Source organism: Xiphias gladius, chromosome 8 (assembly GCF_016859285.1).
Source record: "Xiphias gladius isolate SHS-SW01 ecotype Sanya breed wild chromosome 8, ASM1685928v1, whole genome shotgun sequence".
In the NCBI taxonomy this organism is placed as follows: domain Eukaryota; kingdom Metazoa; phylum Chordata; class Actinopteri; order Istiophoriformes; family Xiphiidae; genus Xiphias; species Xiphias gladius.
Window position 1 is genome coordinate 10,551,263 of NC_053407.1, and position 13,772 is coordinate 10,565,034.

The 13,772-nt window shown below is 40.8% G+C and overlaps 1 protein-coding gene across 1 annotated transcript in view; it reads right to left on the minus strand.

Annotated features, from left to right (window-relative positions):
* LOC120792724 (neural-cadherin-like) overlaps positions 1-13,772 on the minus strand; it is an 82,171-nt gene that overhangs the window by 38,264 nt on the left and 30,135 nt on the right. Inside the window, exons 4-11 of the mRNA XM_040132013.1 lie at positions 12,745-12,949; positions 11,743-11,854; positions 9,499-9,748; positions 6,741-6,883; positions 5,026-5,198; positions 3,273-3,441; positions 2,531-2,701; positions 1,925-2,097 (exon numbers count right to left, since the gene is read on the minus strand). Coding sequence (XP_039987947.1) covers positions 1,925-2,097; positions 2,531-2,701; positions 3,273-3,441; positions 5,026-5,198; positions 6,741-6,883; positions 9,499-9,748; positions 11,743-11,854; positions 12,745-12,949 — 1,396 coding nt within the window. The remainder of the gene's footprint in view (positions 1-1,924; positions 2,098-2,530; positions 2,702-3,272; positions 3,442-5,025; positions 5,199-6,740; positions 6,884-9,498; positions 9,749-11,742; positions 11,855-12,744; positions 12,950-13,772) is intronic.

Consider the following 13,772-nt stretch of genomic DNA (forward strand, 5'->3'; position numbering starts at 1 on the left):
GTTCAAATAAGTATTCAATTGTTAAGATGTAACATTTCACCCATCAACTGCATTACTCTATCAATTCAAATCATGGCCTAGCAACTCTATTATTGTGCTGCAGTAGCCAGATAAAAAGAAATCTAACTTAACTTCAAAATTACATTTTCTATTTGTGGGACAATCCAATTAGTAATTGTGAACAAGTACAACTCTTTTCAAAAGCTTGAAACGAAACCCGAGGACAAAGATTATGATCTGTGATGTCTAATGTGGACCCAGCAGCTGCTGCTTTTACAATAAATGAATGACTGACTTTGTGGTAACAACCAACCAAGGTTTAAAATTAAATTTGCAGTCATAGTATCAGATCTGAACCAGAAAATATCCATAAAATATTCTGAATACAGACACAGAACCTTTTCCATCTTCTCCACTTAATTCTCCATGGAGCTGTAATGTACAGTGTGTTGACATTACATGAGTTTGGCTCGGTCTGCACTGTCTAAGGGCATAAGAATATCTGCTGTTGTTTAATGGCCTATCTCCTTCATATTCCACTGAAATGCTGCAAGTCAACTGGAGACTGTGCTGCACACTTTACTGTGAGGTGTGGTGTGAAAATTTAGCCTTAATTCTTGTTCATTGTGATCAGAAACTATGACGAGAAAATCAAAATAGAACAATGTCGCAGACCAGCCGAGACACTTAACCTTTAATAAGGTGCTTTTATAATCTTAGTTACAGCAAGATTGTGGGATGATTCAAAGAGCTCCTGAAACCATTCCCAAATATGCAACAGCTTTGTTCAGCAAGGCTTGAACACTTTCAATTTTGCATGAAGTGAGCGGCAAAATAGCCAAAGACTTCTAACCAGCACACCAGTATGCTAAAAAGTACGCTAAATAATAAACGACTTTATAATGCTATAGCAAGTGTTTAGCCAAAGAATAACTCGTAAATTTGAGTAGGTGAAAGAGGAAAACAGGAAGAAGAGTGCTGATAGGCTTCAGAAAACATGAAAACCACAACACACCTCTGAAAAATGTAAAAAACGTGTGACATTACTGACAATCGGACACAGTAAATCACTTATAGTATACCAATTAGTTGACAAACACCTACTAGTGAAGGACACCTTGCTAATCAATATCGCTGGTTTTCATGTTATTACTTTATAGCTAGTCATCATTTATGAATATAACTCAAACAATTCACCTTTTAAAAAGAACAGTTTAATTTGCCTTGAAGGGAATCATCTTTGTAGCAGTTTTCCCAAGCATATGGCTTAGCGTTTTAGTTTTAAGAAGCTCTTAGCATTGAGGTAACCATGCTTTGCAAGTTAAATCGCAAACATAATCTTCCAGCCTCCAAAATGTTTCAGTTAATAGCTTCCAAATGCATGACTCGTGGTAAGCTGCTGCATGCTGTCAGTCTCCTTATCAAAAGTCTCAAGTGATAAACTAAAAGTAAAAAGTCTTGAATTCAATATATCAAAGCCAGAGTATTTAAGATGGTTTTTGATAATTAGATTCCTAAAACCCTGTTCTGTCCATTTAAAAATAGCATGTCTTTTTTTGACAGCTACTGCAGGTTAAAGGAGATGTTTTTGATTGCAAATTGAAAGGACAGTCTTTAGTAACAGACCAATAAACAGAACTGTAGAAATAGAATATAACCACAGGAATCCCAAGCTGTTAAAATTTATTTTAATAATTTGTTTAGCCTAAATTAGTCTCCCTCCATCTTCTTTCTCTGCGGTCTTTCCACATGCAGCACATCTCGGAGTACATATACCCCAGACTGAGAGGAGCAGACAGAGGCACTTTGAGGTGGCTCATTCATTAACTTTGTTGACACAGACCCACAGGCTGCCATGTGAAACAGACTGTGTGTGTGCGTGTGTGCTGGCTGACAGAGCGTCTGCTATTAACTGCTGACTGACCTGTGATATGGGCTGGTTAACGTAGACCCATCCAGTGACAGGGTTGACCTGCAGGTACTCAGGCAGCTCCGGCGACATGGAGTAAGTGATAGCTGCATTAGTGCCAAAGTCATCGTCGTGAGCTGCTACGCGAAGGAAACTGGTACCGACCAAAGTGTCTTCTCTCAGAAAGTCTACAGGGGATAGAGATAGGGGCAGAACTTTACAAAGCTGAGGGCAAAGGATAGAAAAGGTCAAGGCTGAGGGACGTTGTGGACATTTGTTATAATACGGAAGTAATTTAGGTTTTTACCAATGGGGACACCACGGTTATTTTAATGCCTGTTTCCAATTTTCACACTTAGATGCAATTCATTAATTAGGGGAAAGAATGGTATTTCTAATTTTCCTAAAATAAAACCCATTTTGGAGGCATATTTACTGCAGTCATACTTTCAAACACATTGCCCCAAATTAATTACTAAACCGAAGTAAAAGAAGAGCATATAGCCCCCCACATCTCTATCTCACCCTGTTTACTTCAGCATTTTTTTAAGGGTACTGGTTATGCTCGGCTTCAGTGACACTATTTACTGTATATTTCATTTGGTTACCAGCAACACTTACACTCATAGCGCAAATTCTCAAACTTGGGGCTATTATCATTCTGGTCCAGTATTTGGATGATGAGCTGACAGATGCCAATGAGCGGCTCCTCGGCCCAATCAGTGGCCGTTACTGTAATTGAATACTCTCTCTGCCGCTCCCTATCGAACCGCCTGGCAGTCACAATCACTCCTGTAAATACAGAAGAATAATCAGCCCGTTCCCCGATGCCTGCCAAAACATACACACAAGAATACATATATATATATACATATACTCCTCATCCATTCAGAAATTCACCCATCCACGTGTACATCCATCCATCCATCCGACTATCTATCCATCTAACCATCCACCCATAAATCAAGAAAACAAGTAAAAGATTATAAATTTATTCTGAGCAAGTCAAGCATTCCTTTCAAGTGCAGTGACTTTGTTATTAAATCTTGAGATGAATACGACAGAACACAAGCCTGAAAGAAAATGACAGACAGAATGACTGACGTGTTACGACTTCAGAACAGCTTTGCTATTTGCCCTACCCTTCAATATACAGAATCATTTTGATATACTAAAGAGTCACACCGAGCTTCACCAGATTCAATGAAATTATGAACGATAGGCAGATTTTAGCATTTGACTCAACTGCAATGACCGAGATGTCATTTACCATTAAAATGCAGCACTGTCTCTCCACAGTAAGCTCTCTGCTCTATGTGTAATTGAGACCTATTTTAGCCCAGACAATCTGTGACTGCTCTACCTGTGTCTGGATGAATTCTGAAGGCAGGCATGGCGCTGTCTCTGTGCATTAAGCCATATTTGACTTTTCCATTTGCTCCCTCATCTGCATCCACAGCATGAACTTGCAACACAAAAGTCCCCGTTGGCTGGTTCTCCAGCACTGAAGCCTGCTCACGATATTGCTGGCACTGAGATAGACAGAGGGAAGGGGAGAGCAAGATGGAGAGGTACAAAAACACAAGAAACAATTCTCATATATGAGAATATTTTGTCAGAATATGTTACAATAATGATATTACAGGAATCACAGAAAATAAACACATTAAATAGAAGGTCACCACATATATATACAGGGATAATATACGAGGAGGTACTGTGCATGAAACACAATATAGACATTATAGATAAAGTAGCGCACATCTATGGAATTGAAAACACTTGAGCTGATTTCTTTTGAAGAGCCAGCCGTGAACAGCTTTGTCTCAGCCAAGAATTCCATCCATTCCCTCTAATGAACATATGCCCCAGATAAAGAGCTGCTCTCTGGAGTCTCTCTTTTTTGTAATCAGATATAAATGCTAGCTACGCTTTCAACAGAATGACCATGAAAAAGAAAAACAACAGGCAAGGAGGAGTGAGAGTGAAACACTTGGAGATGGATCAAAGGAGGTGAGTGAGTGATAGAGAGAAGAATAATGCAAGGGTTCATGGGACATGACGGCACAGACGGTATGGCCTGTAGGTAGCTCTTCATAAAAATCGCATAATATCAGGCTAGCTCAGGTGGTTCTGAGGCATAACTTGATATTTAAACACATCAAGTTGCCGAGACTTCTAACCCACCCAAACGACCTAAGGAGCTTCGGCTCTGCATGAGTATTTTTTCTGCCGAAGTTCGAGCCATTCCTAATTAGGGAGGAAGTTAATTAAACAGGTATAGTATATTGTGATGATATTGCACTTTTTTCATAAATTAATTGAAATCCCAATGGAGCGCCTAAAGATAGAGTGGGTGTGCAGGCTAATCAGAACTCATGGGAAAACAGAGCAGAGAGAGACGGAGGCCAGGGAAATGAGAACGCCAGGGCAAAAAATACAAGAGCTGGAGAGTGGGATGAGGAGTAGGAGGAAGGAGTGATAGACAGAGGAATACCTGAAGTGCACACAGAAGATGTGACAGACAGGCAGATGACAACACATTATTTGATCTGAATTGAAAAACTGAAAGCAGGAGGAAACAGCAAGCCTGGCTCTATCTAAAGGTACAGTAACAAAATGTGCCAGTTGCTTTGCCTGGCAAACTGTCCTTGCAACAAAATAGTACCCATTTTGTTACCTTTTGACAGAGCGATACTAGATGTTCCCTCTGCTTTCAGTCTTTGTGCTTAGCTAAGTTAGCTGACATTAGAGTGGTGTCAATCTTCTCACCTAAGTCTCGGCAAAAAAGCAAATGAATGTTTTTCAAAACTGACTGACAATTCATTTAGTTTTTTTCTTCAATGTGTTTCTCATTTTTAAAATTGTCTGCCATTTGCACTTACCACCTGTGCTGTAAACAGAGTGACTCCAGCAAAACAACATATAACAGTTCAAGCTTTTCAAATTAACTTAACTTTACATCATTGATTTCAAATGCTTGTCTCTGAGTCCAGGTGAAGAAGTAAACACAGAAAATAGTTTGCGGGATGAGCTATTGTTGCTAAAAAATTGACACACTTACGAGAAAAAGACCAGGGCTGAATAGAACCACCTTGCCTGAAAAATACCCTCACCTCCTCAAATACAGGCTTGTTGTTGTTGACATCATCAACCCCAACGATAACCCGGGCAGTGGAGGAGAGAGGGTGCGGCCCGCCTGATGCATTGTCATCTGTGGCCGTTACATTCAGGACATACTCCAGCCCTTGAAGCTTGGGTAGGGGAGTGGAGCGGAGACGGATCAGCCCTACAAAGACCACAGGCCCATTAAATTGCACATTATAAAACACGGTCCATCCCAACAGAGCAGGTGCAACCATTCCATCAGTCATTATGCAGGATGTTTTTGCCACTGTGGCCTTGCATGGTGAAAGATGTGCTATCAATAAAAATACACCAGCATACTGCTTGTTTTTGTTCTAGAAAAGGGAAGTGAGATAGAGAGTCGTGGAAATTCACCTCAGATCTCCACAGAAAAGTAAAAATCTAATATTCAGACTAAATCCAAAACCAATTTCACAGTGGTGATCTCGTCACATTTCTAATCTAATAATTGCATGCTCTCCTCTAAAGATGCCAGTCCAGCTAAAGCACTTGAGTGAAAACATAAAGTAGTAAGTGACTCGAGTTAGAAGTTAACCAGGCTCAGCAGATGCCTATTAGCTGTTCCTCTCTCCCCCTTTGTCTGCTTTCATGTAACAGTCAAGATAAAAGGTGGGATAAAAGGATGCAGCATCTGAGTCAACATCTTTCTCGTCAACCGTAATACAAAAACATCAGAGGTTGCAGGACGAGCGAGCAGCCTGTGATGTGGGGGAAACTCATTGAAGTGAGAGCATGGGGAGTTTTTTTATTCACTTGTTGTGTATCTATTCATCTCTTTCAATTCTCTTGATTAAAGACAACACAGCATGCTGATACACACAGATGTGAGTTCCTGGCTTTCCTCTATCCCAATTTACTTGTGAGCCTGGCTGCCCACAAAGCAGAGAAGGGCCCGAGCTCCTAATGACAATATGTGACATTGACAGCACTGGAACACTACGTTAAAATAAGTGAACTGTGGGATGTACACGGTAATTATTCCAGCTTAAATGTCAACCTTGTTTACAAATGCGACATGAGCCCTAGCAGCTATTCAATGAGCCAGCGCTCTTCATATATTACAGTCAGTGGAAAGCTCTATAGTGGTTTCCACTTCACCCAAAAGACGTGAGCCTTACCATTTTCTTGCTCTGAGGATATGCAGAAAGGATAGAAAGGAATATAAAAAAAAAAAAACGCACACAAAAGAAAGAGGAGCTAGCAGAGCACAGCCTGAAGATTGTAGGCTATGATGGAGCAGTTGTTGTGAAATTGAATTGAAAGGGTTGGGTGACAAATGTCACAGCGATTGCCACTGGTTTCGGATCAAAGGGTAAATAAAAAAGATAAACTGTGCAGTCACCAATGCTAGAAAGCACAGAAATATGGGGAACATTCCTCTCTATACCTACAAAAGGAAAAAACAAGTGTGGAAATTTCCTAAATAATATCAACCTTTATATTTATATATATTATATATTTATGACCCCAATAATAATAAACAGGCACTCATAATGAAATTACAGCTTTTAATATCAGCTTTCAATATCTTTCCACCTTGCCTTTGAAAGTAGAGGGAGTTCATTGCTCACCACTGTAGTGGGAATGTATAAGAGAAAATTGAATGTGTGAATTGACGGAAAGCCTGTCAATTAGAGTCAGAGCTGCAAATGTGAAGCCTGGCTGGCAAATCAAGAAGTATCACCTTTCTGGGCGTCAATGACGAAGTTTCCTTCCTCATTGCCTGCTGTTATAGAGTAGATTATACCATCCCCATCCGGGTCTTTAGCCAGAACTGTGGCGACGAGGGTGTTGGGGCCTGCGTCCTCGGAAACAAACGTTCGATATCTGCAAAGAGGATCTCCAGTTTAGCAAGTGCGAGAAAGTGAGAATGCACACGCAATGGAAGCCACAAGCCACAATGACAGAAACACACACAGACAGGAGATATGAATCATTTACACAGTCCAAAGCATCAGCAGGCTGATTAGACTTATGGTTGAGGCTTTTGCTTGTCACTATGATTTAACCTGTCCTCTTAGCTGGCAAGACCAGAGACAAATGATAATGTCTACTGGGATGTTGAAGTCATTGAACAAATGGTGCTTCCCCATACCCAGCCCACTGTGGGCCATTTGATCCAGTGCCTTTTAAAATGTCAACAGTGATTTGCTTCCTCTGTGGTGCTGGGCAGCGAGATGTCCATCGAGACACATGAGAGTGATATACAACTGTGGTACAATGCACAATGGGGTGGAGATGAACTGCGTGACTTGGAGGACGCGGAGATGAAGAGGAATGGAAAACAGAGCGAAAGGCAAGAGAGAAGAGAGGAGCAGGTGACAAAAAGGAAGGCTGCCACTGAAATGACAGGTAAAGTAATATGTGGGAGTGAGAGAGAGAGGAGCTAGATATTAGAGGGGGCGGTGTTCTCACAGAATTTGAGTTGATTCGTCAGCAGAACCCATTCCCTGCGAGATTTTGTGCTGTATCCCCTTCTAATGTGTCTGTGTATAAGTATGTGTGTCTTTCGGAGGGGGTCGGTGTCTGTGGTGAGAAGTCAGATGTGATTGATGGTTTACAGAGGAACGCTGATGGGTGATTCATCTCTGCCAGCCGCGGCAGCCTCTGTGGCAACATGAGTGACCTGTAATCTGTCACCCGGCTCAGAGGCCACCTCTCCACAGCTCTGTGGGATGAGACATATACTGTACACTCCCTCTGCTTTTCCTCCTGAAGCATCAACTTACATCTCAGTGAACTGTGAAGTTGTACTCAGACTGAGTATGCTTGTCTGTCCGTCTGCTGGTCCTGCAAGTCTGGCTATTTTCATTTCTCTATGCTCTCTGCCTGTCCATCCCTCACTGCAATCACTTTTAACCCCACTACAGCTCTTTCAGATGTGAACTAAGGGGGCATGCCAGGAAATATCAACCTGTCCAGTCGCATGTCCAAGTAGATATTTAGTTAGTCTGACATAGTATGCATGAGTCTGCCTCTACATGTCTGTCTTTGTGCTGGTTTTGAACACTTTCCTCCTCTGCCCTCACAGCATTTATCTACATCTCAGTGAGCCACAGTATGACGAAGCGGCCAACAAAACCCTACCTGGCAAAATGCCTGTATTTCTAACTATCTGTCTGCTGTCTGTTTGCGAGCGTATTTGTCTGACTGCCGACAGGCTGCTCGGTTCATCTGCATATCTGACTGGCGTCTCCTGTCTACTCACCTCGTATGTTTTGGTAGTCTCTACTCGCTTGCCCTGCAATCACGCTTCAGTGTGTGTTTTTCTCCTCAGTTTTATGTTTTTCTGACTAGATCTCCGCTCCCTCTCCGCCTGTTGTTTGGCTCTGTTTCTAGCCACCCACCGAGTCTGACACCTGACAATACAATAAGAGCGGGTAACCGAGGTCTGCAACAGTCTTCTGTGAAGGTCACTGAAACATGACTGACAGGACAAGCGGCTTACTCCTTCGGCAGGAATAAATGCAGCGGAGCCACAGTGACAGTTGCTGCCCACCCACTCACACAGCTTTACCAAAAATGCGGTCGAGGACACACTGGATTGCATCTGTATGTCAGTTTACTGCTTACCTTTAGAGAAGGCCTAAAATAAACAAAGCTGTGTGATTGGTTGATTTTACTACAGCACTGAACAAGAGGCATTTTTGGCAAATCCCCAGGATGTGATATGAAAGTAACAGTGTCAGTCATTGTTTGCAGTTAATATGTGCGAAGTGACTAACAAGACTGTTTTCATGCCAGATGGCTGTGATTAAGACACCAAATTAAGATATGTAGAGTTTGTTTTACCGGTAGTGGTTTTACTAACCCAGTGTTGACACAAGTTGGCCACCATTCATGGCAGGACTCCCGGCAAATGTTGTTGTGATAAATGGCCTAATGGAAGGCAGGTCTGTGATGTGTAATGTAACGACCAACTACCTTGTCCGCTCGACGAGCAAAGCCTCGATATAATGAAATGTGATCAGCTGGTGGATCAGAGATGAAGCAGTACCAGCAGGAGGAATGTTATTTAAACTTGTCATCTTGGTGCACAAACTTTGATCTTTGTAGCTGAACACTGAATGCTTTTTGTAATAGCTTATTGATGTACTCAGAGCACTTTTGTCTCTTGGCCTTGCACATTTTTTATTCTATTATATAGTCTGCTATGTTTGGATTCCTCAATAAGCAGTTTTTATTATCAATTATTAAATCAATATCGATTTTCTCTAAAAGTCCACATCATGGTCCTGATTTTATTTTGAGGGTAGAATATTTAAAAAATAAATATTATGGTAAACCATTGTTGTTTGGTGCAAGTTAAAAAGTAGAAAGACTCAAAACAAACTGCAAATGACTATGTCCAAAATTAACAGGAAAAATGACGGACGTAATAGGGGTTTATGGAAAGAACGGATGGGTATTTTGTAAGTATATAAAGTCATAAAGCTGCTCACACAGGCTGGGAGAATTCAGGGGCCTCATCATTGACGTTTGCTATCCTCACACGGACCGTGGCAGTGCCGGAATGAGGCTCATCCCCGCTGTCCACTGCCATCACCACAAATTCATACAGATGGTTAGGCCTCTCGTAGTCCAACCGACCTGCGGGGAAAATGGTCCCATGGGGCGAAATGCTGAAGTCCGGGCTCAGGGTGTAATAGGTGAGCTCAGCGTTTAACCCTGAGTCACAGTCCGTGGCTAGCACTGGCGGGAGGGAAGACGTCACACAAGGACCATCAATTAACAGTTAATCGAAATGAGCTGATGAGATGGCATCATCTGAAGAATATGTTGACATCTGTGTAGATCATTATCTCTTTATGGCCTTGCTAAACATGTAATAGATCATAAGCTCTGACAGCTACAATTACGAACACACAAACTGCACTGTGCCCCTCCAGAATGATTACCATCATTTGCAAAAAATGATCTTAAAGACAGCAAAAAGACTCAGTGAAATGAAAGAGTTGTATATTCTGAAGAGAGTGTTTGGAAATGATTTTATTTTTAGGTAATTAGAAACTATAGATTTGTTTGCAAAGCAAGTTTAAGTCAAAGTTTGCTGTTTCAACTCACTGTTTCCCTCTAGCTCATAACACTTTCATATTGCATATTCTTTTGATGTGTTTATTTCCTGTGTGTCAAGCATCAGCACCAGTAGCCTGTGCATCTCAATGCTTTATTCTCCTTCCATCTCTATGTCTTGTTATGTATTTCAAGACTGGCAATTTACTATACACTCTTTGTATAGTCTGTATAATGTGACTGACTTGTTAAACGATAAAGAACTGAAGGCGTAAATTTCCTTTAACCTGACTGTCACTAGTGCTTCGCAGTTATTTTCTTAACCATCATCCTCAGTGGGTAAAGTCGAAGTGATAGCCTCATTGTAAAGTATTCATCTGTGTATTTCTTGTTGGGGCATTCTGGACATTCGTCAGAGGAAACTTTATTGAACAATAAAGTCATACATTTGTGTGGTGTATCAGCTTCAGTCTATTAGTAGCATAAAGATCTAACTTTCCCATTGACAGCTCTTTCAAAAGACTCCCTGTCTTCACTCTCTCCATCTTTCATCCCTTCTCTGCTGAGATTTTCCCTCCGAACTGGTTGTTTTATTTTTTGTTGATGCACTGGTTTGTATTGGGTGCCGTTTTCTCCTACCACCGACTCTGCTGTTTCAACTATTTCTACCGCTCGAGGCTGTGTATTCTAATGTTTTGAGATTAAATTTGTTCAATTTTCCTCAGCCAGAATGCAATAGAAACATTCACCCAGCCAGAGATTCTCACGAAACACGTATGGTAGCCCATGGGGGACATAAGTCCCACCGGTACAGGAACATTTGACAGAAACTATAACAGTGAACAGTGAACAAGGTAAAATGTAAAAAGAATACTCCTGAATAATTGGGCTTTTTTTTTTGTATTTAATGTGCATTTTCTGAGCTTTCAAGAGAATTTCTGCCCTGAGCTCCTGTTAATTTGTAAGTAAAGTATAACAGACTGTGGAAAATTCTCAAATCCTGTTGAGGTACTTTACTATCTAAGTCTGTAGCTTAGTATTACAAAGGGATCTCAAAGGTACAGAATCGTAAAAAACCAATCAGAAGTGCAATCAGAAGTCTAATTTTTTTAAAGCTGCAAACAAGAAAAGGTGCCAGTGATCTTTTTTAGGAACATAGGTTATGACGCATTATGGAACAAGTTACTGGATCTGATTAAAAGATATAGTACAGGAAATTTCTGCACTTCCCTCGGCACAGTATGTTTCTTCATTGGTGTCTATTTTTACAAGTTAAGCAGTGTCGATGGCAACACATAAGCCTTCAGCCTCATAACTGATTATCATAAGGAGACCTCATGTCAAAATAGATAAGCTGACATGCCATTATTCATACAGCACATAGGAAATCAAAACAATCGTATGGCATCTTTGTAGCAGCTAGTTTAGTTGAGTATAATTGAGATTATGATCACAGATCTCAAAGGTATATTAGTTTCTTTCAGTATGCAAAAATGGAGGTCTTATGGGTTCACGAGCCAAAACAATGATGCGTCGTCTGAACTGCAGCTTTGGCTTTCTCCCAAAATACATCTGTTGTTTTCTTTTTAGAAAAAATGACTTTTGTGATAATTTCTCTCTCCACTTCAAAAAGAAACAGATGGATATGAAATATGGGGTCAGAGGAGTCTCACCCTGCAGCAGGGACGTTGCCGTGGTTACAGTCTCAGGGATTCCATCCACACTGTAGATGGACTGCAAGAACTCTGGGACACAATCATTCTCATCTGTTATCAACAACTGAACCTGATTAGCGCCAGCGTGATGAGAGGAGAGGAGAAGAGAGGAGAGAATACAGACAAAATCAGAGTAGAAGAATACAAAATTAGCCTCTTTTTAATAACCCTAAAATCCAGGAGACAACCATGTGAAATTCTCTGTACAGGAAGCTGACCCCAAAAACTTAATCTAAATTGCATTTTATAGTTTCTCAAGTTGCCAGTTCAACACATCCTTTATCTTCCACTTCATGATTTTCCTGAGTCAAAAATAGAAATGTTCTGAGCATGTGTGTGCCTCACTGTGTGTTTTTGACAAAGGCCCTTAGCCGCCCTCCGCCCTACAAGCTCCCTGTCACCACTGTGTGTAAAGTGTGAAGTGACAGCTGAGTAATAGTCCTGAAATAGCTGGGGTAGGTTTTCCCAGTCTCCATCTCCTACTCCACAACATGCAGCTGAGAAGAAGGAGAGTTTGCCTGCTGAATCTGTGGTACGAAGTCAGTGCCTGACATGATAATTGGGTAAAAAAAAATCTTTGAATTAATTATTTAAATGATACGGAATTCATGTATAGTTTATCCAGAAATGTTCGTTTGTGAATGAGGTTTTCGGATTTTGACTTCTCATGCTAAGTGCCTCAGAGTGCATTCTGTATTTTACAGAGTTCATTTCCAGATCACACTCTTGACAAAAAGCACTTAGTGAGACACAGAAACAAAACGGCGAAACAAACTACAGAAAAAAAAAATCACTTGGGCCACCCGGTCCACTTGTTAACATTTCAAAACCATTCAGCCATGCCATTCCTGTAGACAGCCTCAAACTCTGCTGCCTGTCCTTTGGGGTTAGGTGACCTGAGTGCATGAACTCTTATATGACTCATGTTAGCTGCCTGTATCCCTCTCTAATTAAACTAACCTCTGTGGCAGTGCTGAGGCTGCCGGGCTCCTCGCTGGCTCGCACCATCAGCAGGTAGCGTCTCTGGTCACTCTCATAATCCAATGTCCTGGTCAAACTGATTTCCCCCGTGTCCTGTTGGATGCTGAAAAGGCTACTGGGATTGATCAGCATGCTGTAGACGATTGGCTGCTTCTGGAAGGAAATGGCAAACACCAGCAGGAAGCTGTGGAGCAAAGAGAAAGTGATTAGAAAAAAAGGGAAAGCAGTCTTTACAATTAAATCTCAGCTGCACACATGTTGAATTAAAATCAAAATCCTCTTTTCCTTCTTTTCAGCACTGTAATGCAATCAATTACTGTCAGTAAGTGCTTGTCAGTTCTATATAATAATGTAATACTATTATGCAGATATCAATGTTTGTTTTTATACTTAAGAGAGTTTGCGCTTTCTAATGGTGTGTGATGACGATGTGTCAATTCATGCTTGAGTGCCCTGATGTGACCAAATAAATATCCATCAACACAGTGTAAGTCTTAACAGGTACTGTGTTCAGAAATCGACACCTTAGACAAGTGTGCATCTTTATGCAAGTCTGCATTAGTTATTCCAGGACTAGCTTTTGAAGAGACACATATGCATGCATATGCATGGAGACACATATGCATGCATTTCAGTTTTTACGCTGTGCTGTACATGTAAAACAACAGCATGCTTTTGTGCATGCTTTCACCCTAGTGTTTGGCAATTTACAGATATGAGTATACTGACAATACTTTTGCAAAATTACTGCATTTTTAATGCTACTTTAATAACTTCATTATATTGTATTCTTATTCTGTAGTCAGGCAATGTTACCCATTGAGGCAACAATAAAGAAATCTGACAAAGAGCACTACGTGATAGCCAACAGAAGCTCCAGAATAACTGTTTAGCTACAAGAAAAAAAACATAATACCATAATAACATAATAACATAACATCACATAACTTTAGTTTTCACTGAAAAAGTGAAGAAGCCATATATCTATATCTATATCTATATCTATA